At 36.3% G+C, this 19,921-nt stretch overlaps 1 protein-coding gene across 2 annotated transcripts in view; it reads left to right on the top strand.

The window, feature by feature from the left end:
• LOC133528251 (homeobox protein homothorax) overlaps nucleotides 1-19,921 on the top strand; it is a 352,169-nt gene that overhangs the window by 23,352 nt on the left and 308,896 nt on the right. For both annotated transcript variants that reach the window (XM_061865552.1, XM_061865551.1), the window contains exon 3: nucleotides 1,256-1,397. In XM_061865552.1, coding sequence (XP_061721536.1) covers nucleotides 1,256-1,397 — 142 coding nt within the window. The remainder of the gene's footprint in view (nucleotides 1-1,255; nucleotides 1,398-19,921) is intronic.

Below are 19,921 nucleotides of genomic sequence, written 5' to 3'. Positions count from 1 at the left end.
GGCTTTCTTACACTTTTTAATACTGCGTTTTATTTGTTTTACGCCATTTCTTGTGTTTTGTGCGTAGATGCGTAACCGTGTGAGTACAGTAACCGCGTATTATGATAATGGCTAATAATAAGTGGTGTGTTTTCATATTCCGACTTTTAATTTTCTGCTATAAACTCCATAACGCTCGTAAATCTTTGTCACTTTGATTTAAAGATGTTCGCGCCAGTTTTTACTTTTTTTTTTGTCGTAATCGTAAAAGTATTTTTTTAAATGGTTAAGAGCGTTAGTTTTTAGATTGATCTGAGTATTTTTTGCGAGGAGGGAATAAATTTTACGCAATTATCACATGTTAAAAATGCCGTAAAGATTGCTTTCAATGATATCGATGTATTGAATATTGATGAAACATTACTAGCTATTTCATTTCTCACTAGATAGTTATTTAGGTCAATTTTTATACGCGTACTTGCCAAAGCATTCCAAATATGCGGTAATAAAAACATGTAAGATACATAATAAACTGGTTTTATGCGATTTAATTTGGGTAAGTCTTTTATTCGAACAATGTCACCGTGTCACCATGTGTCGCTGACACTGGGACCCCACATCCAAGACACTAGATTATATCGGCAGCACGTCTCATCACAATCTGCATCTCATCTCACTCGCGCACTCAATTATCCTATTGTTTAAATTTATAAGATTTGCCGCGACTGTGAAGAGCGTGAAGGGTGTGGCTTTGATTTGCTTAAAAGTTGAGATAAAGATTTATAATATTACGTATTTAAGTCCTTTAATTTGGGATGCTTAAAATTTTACGCTGTCCAAAGAAGGAATCGTTAGTCAGAAAGCGTTCCTTTGACGTAACTTCTTATTAATCAGGATCAGGACTGCATAGGTGTCTGTTCTTACAGTATTACAGTCCCTTTTCATCTCCTTTTATGATTATATCATCAACTTCTGCCATTATACATCCAGCTCAACTATAACTGGAAATAGAGAGTTTTAGGTAGAACTTGGCTTATCCAGAAGACTGGAATTGGCAGTTATATCATTCAAAGTACCTACTGACGATGATGATACAACATACCTTCAAGAAAAGAGCGTCCTATCTTAACCTGATGGCAACGCACTTGCAACCCCTCTGGTGTTGCAGGTGTCCATGGGCGACGGTATTGCTTAAGTTATTTGTCTCGTTTGCCTCCTATATCATAAAAAAACATGTACCAAAACTACAAGCTGACTAACCGGCAACCTGTTCCAGGCACCCCCTGTTCCCCCTGCTGGCGCTGATCTTCGAGAAGTGCGAGCTGGCAACGTGCACCCCGCGCGACCCCGGCGTGGCCGGCGGCGACGTCTGCTCATCAGAGTCTTTTAATGAGGACATCGCTGTCTTCAGCAAACAGGTACTTACTACATTGACGATCTGCTTTTTCATAGCTCTGCTAGAATGGTAGAGTTCGTCTAAGCCAGCCATACTCAACCTGCGACCTGCCGGGCATTTTAAGGTCGTCCGCCAGGTGATACTGGTACATATAGCATCGCCTGTTAACTGTCCATCGGTGGACCTTATTACAAAAGGCATAAGGTCCACCGATGGACAGTTAATAGCTGTTTGTAGATATCATCTTGCCATCCGAACGTCACCTTTAAGCAATTTCTCTCTACCTATATAATAACGTTGAGTATGGCTGGTCTTAGCTAACTTTGCTGAACTTGAACAGAACAAAGTGAGAGAGTATATCGTTATAATCGTCATATTTCCATATATCTTTTCAAAGAAATTTGACATTGCCACACTTTATAGTTGCAAATGCCATGGGGTGTTAGCTTGCTGGTTTGTGAGTTGTGAGTGAATTTAGTTCGCGAGGAAAGGTCAAACTTACTGGCTGGCTTAAATCGAAAGTTTGTGCTTCGCGATTTCTGCAAAAAAACTTGTGCTGCTGGGACCCCATGGGAGAGTTTGAACGCCAATATACGGAAAATAGCTGAAAAGATAAATAAAAACCATTACGTATGACCAATCAGATAAGGAGTAAACCGTGGTCACGTCGGATCGGATCACGTTACATCAACGTCCATGCCAGCAATAAAGACTCTTACGGTTATAAAAATAAAGATCTTTTTAGGATACCGTTGAGTTAAAGATTTATTCTGATGGAGGTGGATTCTGAAGTGCGATCTACAGAATCTATCAAATATCGTGAAGATATCTAGTTTCTAGATTGTAGTTCAGCGATCGCTTTAGAAGGTGACTTCAGATGACACCAGAGGACCTACCGCCAACATCGTAAAATCGAAAATCGTTGTCTGCCTCTCTTCCTTTGTATATGCAAGCGACAGAGAGGCAGAATTTTTCGATTTTATGATGTTGGTGGAAGGGTCTCAGACCTTAGGTGTTTTCTTAGCAAATAGATAAAGTCAGATGACCTCAACAAGTAAACAAAAATACCTATTGAGTTAACCCTACAACTTGGGATGTTCATTTTTATGGCAATCTCCCGTCCTTGAAAATATTCTCCAGTTTGAAACATGTCGCAAACGTTAAGGTCCTAGTGATCGACACACTAATGCCCAATAGATGACACCCTGCTGTCACCTCTATTGACAATGACTACATTTAAAGATGACGTCTACTGAGACAGTGACGAGCACTCGGACATCTACTATGAGATTTGAGTAATGGAATAGCCAATAGAACTAACGATAGTCTCAATTTTTACTAATAAATACTTTCCATTTGAATTTAGATTCTCCGATATGAGTCTGGAGACGTATTCTGATTGTAATATAGGTTGTGAATTTGATCTGGATTTGTTATGGTCATGTTCTGTTTCTGGTTGATGTCACTTGAAACTGACAGATCGTATCCATGAAAACTCCAGAGAGAAATGATAACCTGTTTCAATCAGAATACGCTTCATGTTCTAAAAATAATATCAACGTTAAAAATTATACGACTATTGGCAACTTTGTTGTACTAGTAACATTACCTAGGCAATGACGATAAGATCGTCGTAGGTTGCCTGCTAGTTTACTTGACCATGCGTAGTAAATATACAATTAATTGCTAATATCTATGCTGTATCTAGCCATAAACAATTTATTTATGAGAGTACCCGTTTTTCTTTACCCTTGACTCCTGTTCAACAGATAAATGCCGTCCTTTAAAATTTCCGATAGACATAAAAATCAAATCCGTTAACCAAAGAAGTTTTTTTTATTTTTTAATGAAACTAAAACCTAGCTCAGAAAATGGAGCATTTTTCAGACACGATAGGTTAAAAATTCCACGCGCCGAGTATCGTATCCGCCAATAATTCGATTTCATATTTCCACGAAAAAACCCAACGGCGGACCGAAAATCCGTAATAAAAATCCATGCTTCCCCAATTTCCATTCCATACACAGCGTCCATTCACTGCCCGAAATTACTCTGCAGAACACTGGCCGGAATAACTTTGTGAACGCACCTGCCGTCCCATCACGATTAAAAAAAAAGAAAAAAAAAGTAAAAAGCGCGCGAACGCATTGGCATATTAAAATGTCGCGCAAAATGGCGGCTGTAAATCACTAGCTGCAATTTCTTACAGTAATGCTTTAATAAGTCTTAGGCGTAATTAGTAACGGTAAAATCGAATCGGATCGGATTGCTGTAGGCGTTTCAGTATCGATTGTTCAGGGTTCAAGCTGTAATCGTTTAGCTCTATGCTTGTTTGTACGCAAATTTTATCGTCAACTAAATTAAGTTTCGTATCAGTGGGACATAATCGATCGGACGCGTTTTTATTTTAATTATCATAACTCGTGAGTTTCTCGCCGGAGCGAATTGAATTGCTGGTTTTTTAGCGAGGCAAGATGTCGTCTAAAGCCAGTTTTTGTAAAAACAGAATTGAAAAACCGCCGTCAGGTGAATGTCGCCGCTTTTTAAAAGTTTAAGTAAATCGAACAATGGTGTTGCCACTATTATTACCCATGAGTAAATTTTTGTTAAAAAAGCGAAAGTATAAAATCAACGTAGAAAGCTGTTTTAACCATAACATTTACCCAATAACAGTAATAACATGACAAGCCGAAACGAACTAACACGTATCATTTGAATAACAATAAAACGTTCAAATAGAGTAATTTTACAATCGTTCCCGTAGAACCGGTAATCAGTAGAACCAACAATCAAAACCGTGTAATTTTGTCAATTTTTATTACCGCAAGTGTTTTTTTTTTCGAAACACAATAGGCGTTGACATGCTGCGGTGGCAGCCAACGTCTTCACTTGACGAAAGAGGTTTTAATATCAATTCTGGCGGAAGTGACTTTGTACAGTCGTAATGATATGAAATTTCCCTTTATTACCAATATTATTGAATCGTTATCAGTCAAAGACTTCATTGTACTGTAATTATTGGAAGTAAATGGTATTTATAGTTGTTATATTGCAACTTTTGACCTGAGATAACTGGTCATGGAACTGACCGTTATTATTTATTGTAGATTGAGGAAGTACATATATTACACAAGTGATTTTATACATTACTTGGAGACAAAATATGATTTTCTATAAAGCTGTAAAAAGGCAGATATAGTAAAACTAGGTACTTTTAATGGTCATTTTGATGGCTTTCACGCGATAATGCGAAAACGTGTCGCGTCCATGCTGAGACGTATCGCCGGTAGCCCCAACAGTCTCCTGGAGACAGTGGCAGGACGGGGAGAAGGTCCCTTCCATTACTATTGGAACCAGATCCACAAGTTGTCCACCTAGTTTTAAGTGTCAAAATGTGTATAGATTGTAAGATTTGTTAGTGAATATGGAATAATAGAATTCTGATATAAACTTACCTAATTAATCCTATAAGACCCAATACGAATATAAAAAAAAAAAACATAATATTACTTTTTAAACCTAGGTCTATAATAATTTCAAAAAGTCTCTAAATTGTCTGTCCTAAGACAAGAGATGCACTAAACATATGTCAACATTACTAGCCGATATCATCATAAAAACATTTCAATCACAAAAAATCTGTCACATAATGTCCAATTGATATCAATTAATAAACAATTTATCATTAGTTACGTGTTAATCGCCTTAATTGCAATCGTAAAACTTATCGGGTGCATTGAGATAAAATTCGGTGACGACGCGCTATAAATCATAAATCGTGTTTATTTTCGATGCCTATGTTATAAATATATTTAAGTGGCCGAGTGATTGATATATAGAGCCACTTGTGAATGCTTCACGCTTCAAATAATGATTATAAGTAAAATTAGTAGTATTGTATAAAACGTGATTGACAGTTATGAATTTGACAGCTAGTGCGTTCCGTTTCACGTAAAATGGTTATAACTTTTACAATTACACACTTAAAATATAGTAATGCTTTTTTTATAAAAAATCTGGGAGAGGAATTTTGATTTGAGGACAATTGGCTACTTGACTGTTTTTTGTAAATAATGTGATCAAATGGATCAAATGTCTATATAGGATCATGGTATTTAAGCAATACAAAGATCAGAAATGGGAGTTAAAGTCTGACGCTCGCACTCGACGATTGAAACGCCTCTAACAAAATGATAAGGTGATGTGACGTCACATTACATAAGTCTGTCCTAAATGTTTGGAAGATCAAGGAAATTGCCATTTTGACCCTGAAATATTGCGTTTATGTGTATAGTTGTCATACAATTTATTTTTCAATAAAATGTAAAGAATCGAATAGTAACATTTTCTTTTCTATTCTTGAAGGACAAAAAAAAAATTTTTTTTGAGATTTTCTGAGCCTTGTATTTTTTTATAATGTAATTTTTTCAATTCCACTTTTTTATAATGGATGGCTCATTTTCTATCCATTTAGGTAACTAAATTTTGTTATAATATTCAACATGTGTCAAGTAGCCGCCGTTTTGTACTGACGGAAATGGCTTTCTAAAGTACATGTATATGCTATATCATATTAAACATACATATTGCGACGAAAGTTAACTTTAACCCACGTGGGAATATACAAATAATTACGAACACGTGTGTGACATACGTTCATTCTCACATATGTAATCATTGGGAAGCGTTGACACCAGTAAAAGTGTTCATGCGGCATTGTCATTATGAGATATATTTTGTTTGATTTTCTCATTTTCACTAAACATTTTTTAAATCTTTCAACATTAATAAAACACACTGAAAATACATATTTCGCTCATATTTCTCAATTAAGTAATATGATAGCAATATGACGAATACAGAAATATGAAAGCACTTCTTTTTGCTTGAGCCACGTTTTGACGGGTGCGTTGACATTGTCAGTTTTTGTTGTCATTAAGGAGACTGCCGATTTTGACTGATGACTCATATAAAATACTTGTATATGTTCTGTTTCGGAGAGTCCACTGCGGTCGATTTAGTTATTTTAGATTACATTTTCTCATTTCAAAATCCCCAGTTTAGCAAGAGGATTTATTATTATTCCTATCTCTTCTTTCTGTCCATAATGTGTATACAATACATTTTACAAATTTATAAAGTTTAACTATAGGTACTCTAAGTCAAATACTAATTGTGGAATGAACGATACGATCTTCAAACCTTCAGGAAAAGAGCGTACTCTTCTTAAAAGTTATATGTTAACTTTGACGACCGGTCTGGCCTAGTGGGTAGTGACCCTGCCTACGAAGCCGATGGTCCCGGGTTCAAATCCTGGTAAGGGCATTTATTCGTGTGATGAGTATGGATATTTGTTCCTGAGTCATGGGCGTTTTCTATGTATTTAAGTATTTGTAAATATTTATATATTATATATATCGTTGTCTAAGTACCCTTAACACAAGCCTTATTGAGCTTACTGTGGGACTTAGTCAATTTGTGTAATAATGTCCTATAATATTTATTTATTTATTTATTTATTTATTTAAGACCGGCAATGCATTAGCAGCCCCCCGGTTTGGTGTCCATGGGTGAAGGTAACTGCTTACCATCAAGCGGTTCGTCTGCTCGTTTGCCTCCTATCACATGAATAAAAAATACCTCTCTTCCATGGTATCACCAAGAAACCCACTTAAGCATGACCACTCGCCATATCCTCCACAAGTCCACATATACTCTCTAATTGATACCAATATTTATTAAATTCCCTTAACATAAATAGTAAATTGGCTCTCCAGTAATTGGTAGAGACGGTTTTTATAGAGCACTGTAATGACAAGTAATTAAGAATAATGATGGAATGACAATTGCTCGCGGGCATCGATTATTTTTGCTGTGGGGGGTCAAAACCCCCCTGCTAATTAGACACATCTGGTTTAACTTTATTATTCCTATATGAAAGCAAAATTTTGTAAGTTAAACAAAAAAAGAGTTGTAAAAAAATGCTAACACGTAATGTTTTTTTTTTTCAGACATATGCCAATAATCAAATCATGCATGTAATTATAGTGTGGCAACATAATTTGTCAGTAAATAACAAAAAAAAACTATGCCTCCTCATCTCTTTTTTTGGGTGCTAGTACTAGCGTAAGGTAAAGACAGTATGATTATCTCTATGTTTGGAAAGTAGACAGTCCTTGGCCAAACTGTAGGTAGTCTGTTCAGAAAGAGCAGAGTCGTGGAATGTATTGGGCCTCATACATTCCACAACTCTTCTCTTTCCGCACAGACTTTATATATACTACGTCGGTGGCAAACAAGCATACGGCCCGCCTGATGGTAAGCAGTCTCCGTAGCCTCCAGTGGAGTTACATGCGCGTTGCCGACACTAAACCCCTCCCTCGTTGAGCTATGAGACTCTAAGTAGTTGTATAATAAATAAATAAAAACAGGTTTAACCCAAACAATTTTTAACCCTGGCCACACCGCTCGTTATCTAGCAACATTAACATCTATATGGATTAAAAACCATTCCCATTGCGTCGCTTGCCTAGTTTTTAGCACAGTTCACACAAGTAGCAATATAAATGGAGTTCCGATACAGATATCGATTCAGTAATAATCTATTTCCATTTTTAATTACCGTAATGGCTGTTAATTGACTTGTGTTTTCGCCGAGACAGATATTTATTCGTTTCAGATTTTATTGTAATGGAATCACGCTACTGAAACGTGGGAGCCATAGCTTTCTAATTTACAGCTTTATTATCTCTTAATCAGTTCATGTTATTGCCATTAAATTTTCCATGGGTTTAAAAAAAGTGAACATGGTATTGGTATTAAGTCTTAAGAACCGGTGTGGGAAGTTAAACCTACCACGACGCTTATAGGCATAATGTGAACTCTTCTTGGATGCTTACCGCTTACCAGGTTTCTCTGCTGTGCAGTATACATTAACTATCAAATAATTGTGTTAAAAAGCATACATAAACATGTAGTCGTCATAAACTAACTTGTACGTTTTAATGGGTACAAAACTTTTGAAACTTTAGCACGGACAAAAATTAATCAAACGAAAACCTCACGCGCATGTATTTAAAAGTAGCGTTGAAAAATTAGGCCAAGTCCTCCAGAGCGCGCCGTAATGTATCGATGCATACTCGAGCTATAATAACATATCAATCTTGGCACAGTACGTTACCCGCACAGCATTAACGAGCGCGGGCGCGGGAGTGGATCACCAAGTTCAGAGAATTTCGTTTTGATTTCAAAATCATTACGTGGTGGCTTTAAACCTTTGTATGAATGACTTCACAACATTAAAACAAAGTACTTATTTGTAAATTGAATTATTAATTTTGTTGTGGGCAAAAATAATATTCAAAGATTTGATAGTTATCTATATTTAAAGCTTGAAAATCTGGTTTGCTACATAAGTATACCTAAGTAAGGCTAAACCTTTAGCAGAGGGAATATATTTCTCAATTCTGAACTTTATTTTAAATTTAATATCTGACACTTTAATATTATGCCTTATAGAGAGTTAAAACAACTGTAATACTCTTAAAACTGATAAATAAATATTCAAGGGTCATTCTTACCCAAATTGACTGAGTCCCACGATAAGCTCAAGATGGCCTGTGTTGTCGGACTTGTGGGTACTCAGACAACGATACATATATGTGGTATACAAATACTTAAATACATAGAAAACATCCAGGACTCAGGTACAAATATCTGTGCTCATCACACAAATAAATGCTCTTACCGGGAATCGAACACAGAACCATCGGCTTCATAGGCAGGGTGACTACCCACTACGCCAGACCGGTTGTCGATATATTCCATATATTCCTATCAATGTTTATAACCTACCTAATCTACTCCAAGAGTATATTTGATATTTGAAACTATTCATGTTATTAAACTAGATAGAAGCATGTGGCTTAAGAACTTGGCTGTAACAATGAGATTTTAATTACAAGCTGAGTAGCGCCGTCGAAAAAACGCAGCCACGGCTCAGCGCGCGCACAGCATGATCTACGCGCAGACCGTGATGCACGGCGATCGAAGACTTTGACTATACAAACATTCGTGTACTTTATCGCGACGATATAAAGTCTACTTTAGATCATCTGGGTCTTATTCGAGCGCGTTTGCTTACATGCATTATCGGTTGCCGAGCTCAGGTGACTTCGCTATCTGCGCACAAATATATCGGCAATATATTGGCAATTTATTCGTACGGTATAAACAATTATAAACATGTACATATTGAGAAGCTTATCAGAATGTATTATGTCCGTGAAATCGGGTTGTTTACATACGAGTATTCACGACATTTTCTCGTCATAGACAATTGACATACATATCAAAAATTATCACCCGTCAGGTCCGTCATTGATAAAAAACTTGGCCGTATCACCAAGTGTTACGAAAACTTGCTAATCACTTTTTACGTGTCAATCTGTATTTGGTAGTAACATTAAAATTTCAAATGTGTTGCCAGATAATGTCTTTATTATGCCAATATTTATTAATCCTGGTCACACCTTGTACAAAATAACTTGGAGTCATAAATCAAATAATGTCAACAGATAATAAATATGTGAAAAATTATTTATGATTGTGACGGATGAATATATTCGTATATTTCAATGGAAACTTGTTTCTGACAAACACAAACAATGTAGCAATGGTGAGAGAACAATAATTTACCTATTTATTATTTAGTAAATATACTATACACTCTATGGTGAATATATGAATATTAGAAAATGTACAACTCTTATTTACTCTATTGTAAGTATAGGTCATAGGTAACTTATATAATAAAACTATGATATTGTGAACTTCTTACCTATTATTATGCTACACCCTTTCCAGGGTCCATGTATGTAACATATATTGGTATGCAAATAAAGATCTCTATTTATCTCTATACACACCTTTGCACACATATCTTGTCCTTACCTTGGTTACTGCATTTTTGGCAATTTTTACGTACTTATAATTATATGTATCTCTAACTCTCACTTAATACAAACATAGAGCCTAACTTATCTTAAACAAAATACTACTCACTTGAGTGCAAAAAAAAAAAAAAAATTTGCCTTGAAATTAGGAAAATGCCCCATTTTGACAAGATCTCACAGTTTAGATTATCCCACGCCACGTCTATTTGACAACCACGCTAACACCGTTGCTCTTTCCACAATCCATCGTTGTTTACATCTGTCCCGACAATAACACAATCAATTGTCATAGGATCAAGCCGCGCAATTTACTCCTTTGTCACTCTGATCCAATTTAAAAAAAAAAAGAAAAAAAAATGGCGCAGCAGCTGCGCTGGAGCGCGCTAGAGCGGAACGGCGATACGATACGTTTTTTGTTTCGCTCGCACGAGGTTTTTTTTCTCGATAACGCATCGGCGATTTCGCTTCATCGTCCCCTGAGTTTTTGCGGCGGATTCCTTGTTTCGGGCTCTCGGTTTCACTTGAGAGTTGCGTTTGTTGTTGTTTGTGATTTTTATTGATAATGTTGATTTAAAACTTGTATGTGCTGATCCCAAATGCAACACTGTGTTTATAGTCTGGCCAAAAATCGGGTTAGTAGAGGTGAAGATAAAATCACGTATCACGGATGAAAGAAGCCCCTGGCGTCCGTTGGCTCGTTGGGTGGACGACATTCGCAAAATTGCGGGTCACATCTGGATGCGATTAGCTCAGGACCGGGGCAAGTGGCGTACTAGAAGAGAGGCCTATGCTCAGCAGTGGGCGATAAAAGGCTGATATGATGATGATCATGAGCCATTTAGGGTTCCAGCTACTTTGGTAGTCAATACTAACGGTATGAAATGTCCAATGTAAAGTGAACCCTAAATACCTCAACAATTAATGTCCGTGACTGTACCTACTTACCGTAAAACATTTCATCATTCACATTCCATTATGTAATAGTCACATAAACTACTATAATAGTATTAATCAACTACAAGGCTGAATATCAACTATATGATACGCAGCGGAAGGAAAAAATAGGAGATAAAGTAGGTACTTATTACTTATATACATAAGGATTCGAACCCGGGACCCTGCTTCGTAGGCACGTACACTACCATTACCTACTAGGCTAAGAGGCGGTTAAAATAATAAACGTAACGTAATAAATAATGATGTCATTGCTATTGACAATTACAAATAATAAAATAACAGGAAAAACAGTTGATTTGCAAAATAAACATACATTTCACAGTTAGGAAATTACGCACCAAAATCACTATTTCATGTTTACTCATCAAAGTTCAAAAACACTATTACGATTAACACAGCGAATGCGGCCATTTTCATTAATTAGGGAAAGAGATAGCAACAAACAGTTCGGTGCAAGAAGGGGATAGCGCTAGTATGTTTAAATATGGAACTGTAATGGAATTAGTAACTACGCAACAAGGTTAAAGCGTACAGAAACGTAGTATTTTTTAATCTGTGGTATGAAATGGTAATCTCTCGTAAAAAAGACATAGAGCAGTGGTATTTTTATGATCTGTGTAAAAAAAGTACCTGTATAATTGATCGAACTAAAACTATTTACGTTTGCGCAATTACTTGAAAAATAACTTATCAAAATAAATTACAGTTTTAATTTTAATTACATACTTTGGTTTAATGATCCAAATCAGTTACAAACGCATTGGATTACAAAATCTAGGTCACAGAAGAAAAACAATATCGAATAGTAGGGGAATTCGCACTTGGAGACAAGCCTAGTTACACCATGCGATAGCGTTAGTGTTGCCAACGTCGCGAATTACCAAGAATTTAGCAGTTTCTGATGCTAATATGGCACATTTTTCTAAGATTTTTACATCATATCCTCAGCTTATACAGGTTTCACTACATACAGACGTTCTTTCATAGATGTTGAACCATCTAATTGCGCTAAAATCCTTACTTACGCTTATTGGGAACACATTAAGTATACAAGTTTTTACCCAGGTATTGGCTGTTTATGTATATTTATAAATGTTGTTATGTATTTTTCATGTCACTATATGATGTTACTATAATGTTTTACTGACTTATAAAAGAGCCCTTGAGGCCTACTTGCAGAATAAATTTTTGAATTTTGAATTTCAAATTTCTTTACTTTGTTTTCCTTCAACTTATAAGATAAATTAAAATAGAGCTGGGCGGGCCATGTTGCCAGGCAGAGTGACGGCAGGTGGGCCAAATATTAACGGAATGGTGACCGCTTTCAGACGAAAGAAGTGCCTGGCGTTCGTTGGGTCGATGGGCGGACGACATTCGAAAGATTGCGCGTCACTTCTGGATGAGATTGGCTCAGGACCGGGATAAGTGGCGTACTCGAAGAGAGGCCTAGGCTCAGCAGTGGGCGATAAAAAGCTGTTATGATGATGATTATAAGATATTTCATAAATCACAGTCAGAAAAATGAAGTAAAAACAGCTATTACGAATCAAACGCACGATTGTTGATTGACAGTCAAAGGTAATATGAATGCCTGAAACACTGCATAATCAGATACCTTTAGTAGCGCCTGTGTTACTAAAAATAGCAATATGATTTTTTCTCGCTCCCTCAATAACTATGTAATTTGTCTCCATTTTGTGCGGCCATTAGCCATGTGGATTGCATGGTGCAGACTGCCAGCAGCTGACTTCTTCATAGCGTTTGACCATCTAATACGTGCCCCACTATATATTTCTATAAGGTGTAGAAGCTATCTAGCAACTTTTTCATTCAAAGTTGGCAACACCGGATCGCGTGCGGCACTCAATTAGTGCTGACACGCCGACCGACTCACGTCGCGTTTTTGTCCACTTAAAACGACTTTAATATGCCGATGAACTAATCATTACGCTCTTTCATCACTCGTTTACCTAGGCGTACCATAGTTTAGTTAGGACTGGACAATTTGAAAAAGGAACGAAGATGAATTCGATTAATCGGGTCGTTCGATTTTTAATTTATAACGACTTTATTTTCATTATGCTTTTTCATGATTCGTTTACCTAGTCGTACCATAATTAATACCGACTGAACAATTTGAAAAAAGAAACTAAGACAGAAGAATTTGATTTAACCGGGTCGTTCTATTTTTAATTTACAAAGACTGTAATTTGTTGATAAGGGCAATGATGCACTCTGATTCTCACTCTCTCATTAACATTCTGTATGTTTTTGTAATGATCAGCCATTTTTATAATCAATGACTCTAATAAATGTTATTATTACAAATAAATGCTTCGTTAGTTGTGAGACGAATAAAAGTAGATAAATATGAAAAACATAATCACATAAAACAACTCGTGAAAATTTGGCAGGAAATAGCAGTTGGTTATATAGTAATCATTGTAATCAATATGCAATGGAAAAAATACACAAAATGCTTTTAGAGCATTCGAAAATGATAAAGTGTTCCTGTAAAATTGTTCAGTTTGAAAAAAGAACTCGAAAAGGGAACAATTTACTCGGAACGTACGAAATTTAAATTCGAGGGTTCGACATTAGAATAAGCCAATGCGACAGTCCTTCAACGCGATTGGTCGGCCAGTTTTCGTTGTTAGGGTTGATACATTGAATATTTTCACGGTTGCTTGCGTTAGGGGTTTTTTGGGTTGGTAGTTCTGGAGTCACCATTCTGGCTAGATTCTACTATTTTGGCTAAAATATTGTATCTATAAGAGATCTAATTTGCTAGTCATATTTGTTACTTTTTTCTAATATTACAGCGCATTATGTAGTCAAAATATATATTTTAAAGTTTGCTTTTAAATAACAATCATTACGAGTAGAAACGACAGAAAAAATATATTATTCTGAATATAAACGAATGCTTGTTTTACTGATATATAAATGTTTTTGTTGATATATAAATGTTTTTGATTACACTGATCTTCGGAAATTCGTTATGTTTTCCAAAAGCATTTTTATTTATAGAAAGCGAACAATACAGGACGATTAGCGCTCCGTTTTTGGCGATCGCCGGCCGCGTCGTTTTTGCGGCGGGACAGGAATGGTGGTTTTTGCGGCCGCGACACAAAATGCGACAAAAATGGACGCCAAATGAGTATTAATTCGCGCCGGTTAATAATGACATAAATACACTAGGTGCGCGCCGTGCAATACAGGCTGCTGGTGTAACTTTTTGATGCTGTAGAGGAATTTAATGGGAACTATTCCTTGGGAAAAGATTTTAGACTTTGCAAATACTGTACGGATATGATACTACCAAGTATTTGTCTATGTGATAACATGATAATGACAGTGTCCGTCTCTTTCAATCGCGTGGTGTCATAATAGTCGTCCATTCCGTTAGATATATAATTAATAACATTTGAAACTAGGCCTATGGGGTTTCAGCGCGCACAAGTTTTTAGCAGAAATCGCGAAGCGACCTGCAGTGGCAGCATGGTTCCATTTTTATCACTTGTCACTATGCCCGTCACTTTCGCACTTACATACTTGTCGGAACGTGACAGACATGGTGACAAATGATAAAGAGCCGACCATCTTAGCCCTACTGGTTTAGATGTAAGCTAGTAATTAAGTTCAGTATTTGTACCACAATTTAGTTGCGATTTGTACAGTCAGCTGCAGATGACAGGCCCCCCCCCCCCCCCTGCATATAAGTTGTATGCAAAGGTGCTAAGCGAATTATTACAGACTGAACTTATTATGTCTTTTGACATGTTCAGTGAAAGGCCATACTTCCGTCCGTGGCGTCCGTGCGTGTTAATCGCCGGCAATGCACTTCTTACGTTGCAGGTGTCCATGGGCGACGGTTATCGCTTACCATCAGGCGATTCGTCTACTTATTTGCCTTATACAATAAAGCAGTCGTCAGTCAAACGATGATATGGAATGAATTTGTAATGTGCCTAAGTCTTGCCTCCACACTAATTAAAAAAAAGTGTGAAACTGTCATCTTCACATCACCCTGTGCCTCACTGTAATTACGAGCTCCTCGACGCATACCTTACGACACGTCGCGCCGACCGCCATCTCTCTCTCACACATGTGACACTGTATAGTGCTGTCTTTGTCTACACGTTCCATTTTTAAATGGTAAACGGTTATGATTGAATTTCGATGGCAGGGTTGTCACATTGTTTTATTTGTGAATAAATGCCAAGGTTCAACTGATACTTACAATGATTTCCTTATATACATGTATAGGTTGCATTTTTTTCAATTTTAACTTCACACAGAACACACACAAAATCATTCGAAGCTATTCTCACGTAGTTAAATAAAAATTAAATAGTAACTAACTAATAATAATTAATAACGCAAACCCTAAAATATTTATATTTGAATCAGTATTTGACATGTAAGTCGTTTCAAACCAACGTAATCTAGCATAATCTCATTAAAAACCCACCCCCTACTAAGCTAAGCGGAAATTCGCATGGAACCTGTTTCCCATCGATCGTACCTAAAAATAAAAAAAATACTCATTATGTATTTGACAGGCCAGCTCCCAGCTCTCCACCATCTTACGTTGACCTTCGCGCAGTATTGAAACACAACACTACGTTACATTGAATTTGCATGGGCATTGGGAGGGTCATCTTACAATGGTTACGATGACTCAAAGTCCAGTCTAAGAAGACCTGTGTTTGAGAGTTAGTAGTATCTGATGATGGGTCTCGTTTAATTAGGGGTTGAATAGGGAGGGCCAGTCAGGAGCAGCTGACGGCTTAGAGGGTGTTTTACCTACAAATGTCGGTAGGTATTTTCGTGTGGGCTATTTTTATATTGTTGTACCTACGAGTATTGTTATTGAGAGGTTATGTATCTTCGATGGATGTAAACTAGACATACAATGGTGTGTGAAAGAAGTTTAAACTTTCTTTTATTTGTATTTCGTGTTGTGTTTCTTGTGAATATATTCAGTAATGAAAACAGCTAAAATAACCGCCTGGCGTAGTCGGTAGTAACATTAGTGACCCTGCCTCTGAAGCAGGAGGTTCCGGGTTCAAATCCTGATAAGGGCATTTATTTGTGTGTTCATCACAAATATTTGTTCCTGAGTTATGAATGTTTTCTATGTATTTATCTATATAATATATTTATCGTCGTCTACAACACAAGCGTTATTGAGCTTACTGTTGATTTGTCAAGATTGTCTCACAATATTTATTAATTTATTTTATTTAATAACATGGTTTGAAACATATCATAAAAACATAAGCCCAAAGTTTATAGTCAGCCCATTATATGATATGGAGCATAGGTATTTATTTACTAATTTAAATATTAAGGCACAATTTGACAATGCCAATAAATATGTATTTATAAATATTTTTATACATATGATATGTATATATAGTTGTCTTATTTCTTATCATATACATTGAGGTTACTGTGAGACATAGTCAATTTGTGTAAGTAATAATGTCCTATAAAATATATGTAATTGGCTGCATATTACTATCTTAAAAGTTAAATGTATCGTTTATAGCTGTTGCAATTCTTTGTATAAATAAATAAATAAAATAAAATAAAATACCTCCATACGGGTATTGAGTTGAAATTGAAACAATATATTTTACTAATAAGTAATATAGTTTTTACCCATTTTTACCGAGATAAAAGGTCTCGACAGACTGACAGACGGACGGACGGACAACAAAGAGATCCTATAAGGGTTCAGTTTTTTCCTTTTGAGGTACTTCTGTCCATCCTGTTACCCCCTGCTCGGCTGCCCTAGTAGGGTTAGAACCATTTTCTACCACGGACACCGGTCCTGGGCAGCTTGGGTAACCTCCTCCCACCCCATCTCCAATACACGCAACTCTTGCTCCACGGAACGGCGCCAAGTAGATTTAGGGCGACCATGTTTCCGTTTTCCGGGCATCTTCCAGGTCAGGGCCACTTTGGATAGGTGGGTGTCAAGTTTCCTGAGGATATGCCCAATCCAATGCCACAAAATTGATCCATATAACATTTACATTACAATTCATATGAGTTATCTCTGTATCTTAACAAAATGTCACAAAATAAACAATTAAACGTACTATTGAAAACCAGTTGGATACTTTTAATTAAATGCAACCAATCAAAAAAATATTCATTGAACCATGAATTCTTAATAAGTAGAACTAAATTTTATTTATTTTAATCCGGCATGAGAACGCACGCAAACAGCCAAAGTAAAAAAAAAGTAAAAAAACGTTATGAATCCATATGTCTGTTATAATTTGAACCGTGTTCCAACGGCAATTCGTTTCGAAGAGATATCTTTTAACATTGGTTTTAGCTTAAAAAGGATTAACGGACATCTGCCATTGGAATTCAATATTTTGTAAAAAATAAAATATACTTTAGAAATGTTAAGCCTCTTTTGTGTGTTACAATAATGTTGCTTTTATTTGGGATAACGTGATACCGTGCTTTTATGAATTTTAACCAACTGCCCGAGAAAGAGGGCAATGTTTTTGAGAATATCGCCAAATATCCAAGAAAAAAAAAATAGTTTTCTTTTGTTATCATTTACATACATTAAACACCACAAAACATAATGTGTTTCACTGAATTGTCCCACCAAAAAAAAATTGAGATTTTGAATATTTTCTTTTATTAACTTTAAGTTTACTTGGAGATTTGAATATGCCTACCCAGTTTAACTATTATTTATCTGATAACAAGGTCTAAAATTACCATTACATAATGTATGACAATTGCAAAAGTCCCCGAAAGGCTAATAGCGGCCAGGAAATTACAGTATCATTACATTTCAGGCCGCAATTACAGGGGACGGCAACCTTTTCCCACTGAATATATCAACGGATCAAACGTTTACTATCTCTGTAATTTTAAAGCAATTAACCCACCCTAGAATTTCTTGAGCTTTAGGTAATAGAGTTTGGAATCGTGGAAAAATAAGTACTAGCTAGAGCTATTGAGTCTAAATGATAGGTTGGAAGTCTTTAAGTGTAGTCGCGGCACGTGATGTAAATTTATAAGGGGGAAAGGTTGACGATCTGCTACTTACCTTAAGTTACTGGCTGATAATGGACAAGGAGGCGTGGTTTTTGATTAATAATTTACCTATAATTATTATATTATGTCCTACAAAGTATGGTATCAGAGATATTTTGTTATTTTCCGTTGGTAATTTTTTTATACTACGACGGTGGCAAACAAGCATACCAAGCAACCAGCAAATAAGTGGAGTTGCAGGCGTCCATAGGCTACGGAGACTGCTTACCATCAGGCGGGCTGTATGCTTATTTTCCAAATAAATAAATGTAACGTTCGTGCGTTTCCGTGAAAATACAAACGCATGGCAAAAAATTATGCGCTACATCTACTCGTACATTCAACATCTTGCAAATACATAAACGTAAAGAAAGGGGTTAATTCAATCAATAACCACCCCTTTGTATTACTATAAAGTCTAAGACACACATTATCGAGGTTTTATACCAACGAAAAGTGCAATCAACCCTCCCGCTGCGCAGGGTTCCGTACGGGGGTTCCGTCACGCAAACCAGGGTTATTTGTACGAGGCAGATCAATCAAGATTATGTCCAGTAATGCGTTAACCCTTCGGCCCCCTGGGGGTCCGATTGCTTCGTCAATGTGTCAATGATTAGCGAGTAATGCGAGTGTTTCTATTCTACAAAAATAACATGTGCCGTTGATAGTCTGGGTAGATTACAAGTTAATTCTAACACCTGTCAATTTAAGACGATTTATAATATTACCTAATGTGCCACAATAAATCTAAATTAGATTTTTAATCTTTGGCAGTTTGACAGAGTTAGAAATGAACTGGAAAATTCTGATACCCAGTCGTTTAGAAGCTGTAAAATACGAGTAATATTACGTGTGAAATAATAGTACCTACCAAATAATAAAATAAGTATATGTTAAAAACTGACATAATAATTATGTCTCTAAACAAAATTCAATGCTCTCAATTCGATGATACTCAATTATTATATATGGTAAAAAAGTGGCTGTGACATAATCGGACAGACAGACGGACATGACGAATCTATAAGGGTTCCGTTTTTTGCCATTTGGCTACGGAACCCTAAAAATGACATTTGTTCAGTGATGCAACATCTTTTGCAATGACCATACCTACAATAATATAATAATTATTGCAATTTTATAACTTTTATGATAACAAAATGCTAAACAATGGTTGCAAAATGTTGTATTAATACGAATGCGCAAGAGTATTCAAAGTAGCTATTATTGCGATGCATAACTTCACAGCATTGGCGAATGAAATCGATTTTATCATCCCTTTAAAAGAATTAACTTTAAAAATTACATTAACACAGCCGCTACCCGCTAACTTATCAAACATTGCACCATTACGCTCTAATTTCCCGCTGGGACTGCCAGGGGTTCTAAGGGTTCCATACCTATTTTTAAAAGGAACTAAGCGCTTTGGGGTCCATACATACATAGACCCGTTCATGAAACCAAAGAAGGGTGGATCGCTCATTTATTCATGTGGTGCACTTTACTTTATTTTTGTTTAAACACTCACCACAGTTGGAGTTTATGCTCAAAACAATGT

The sequence above is a fragment of the Cydia pomonella genome, chromosome 19 (assembly GCF_033807575.1).
Source record: "Cydia pomonella isolate Wapato2018A chromosome 19, ilCydPomo1, whole genome shotgun sequence".
Taxonomy (NCBI): Eukaryota; Metazoa; Arthropoda; class Insecta; order Lepidoptera; family Tortricidae; genus Cydia; species Cydia pomonella.
The sequence above is the reverse complement of the archived record's forward strand: the minus strand, read 5'-3'. Positions and strand labels throughout refer to the sequence as shown.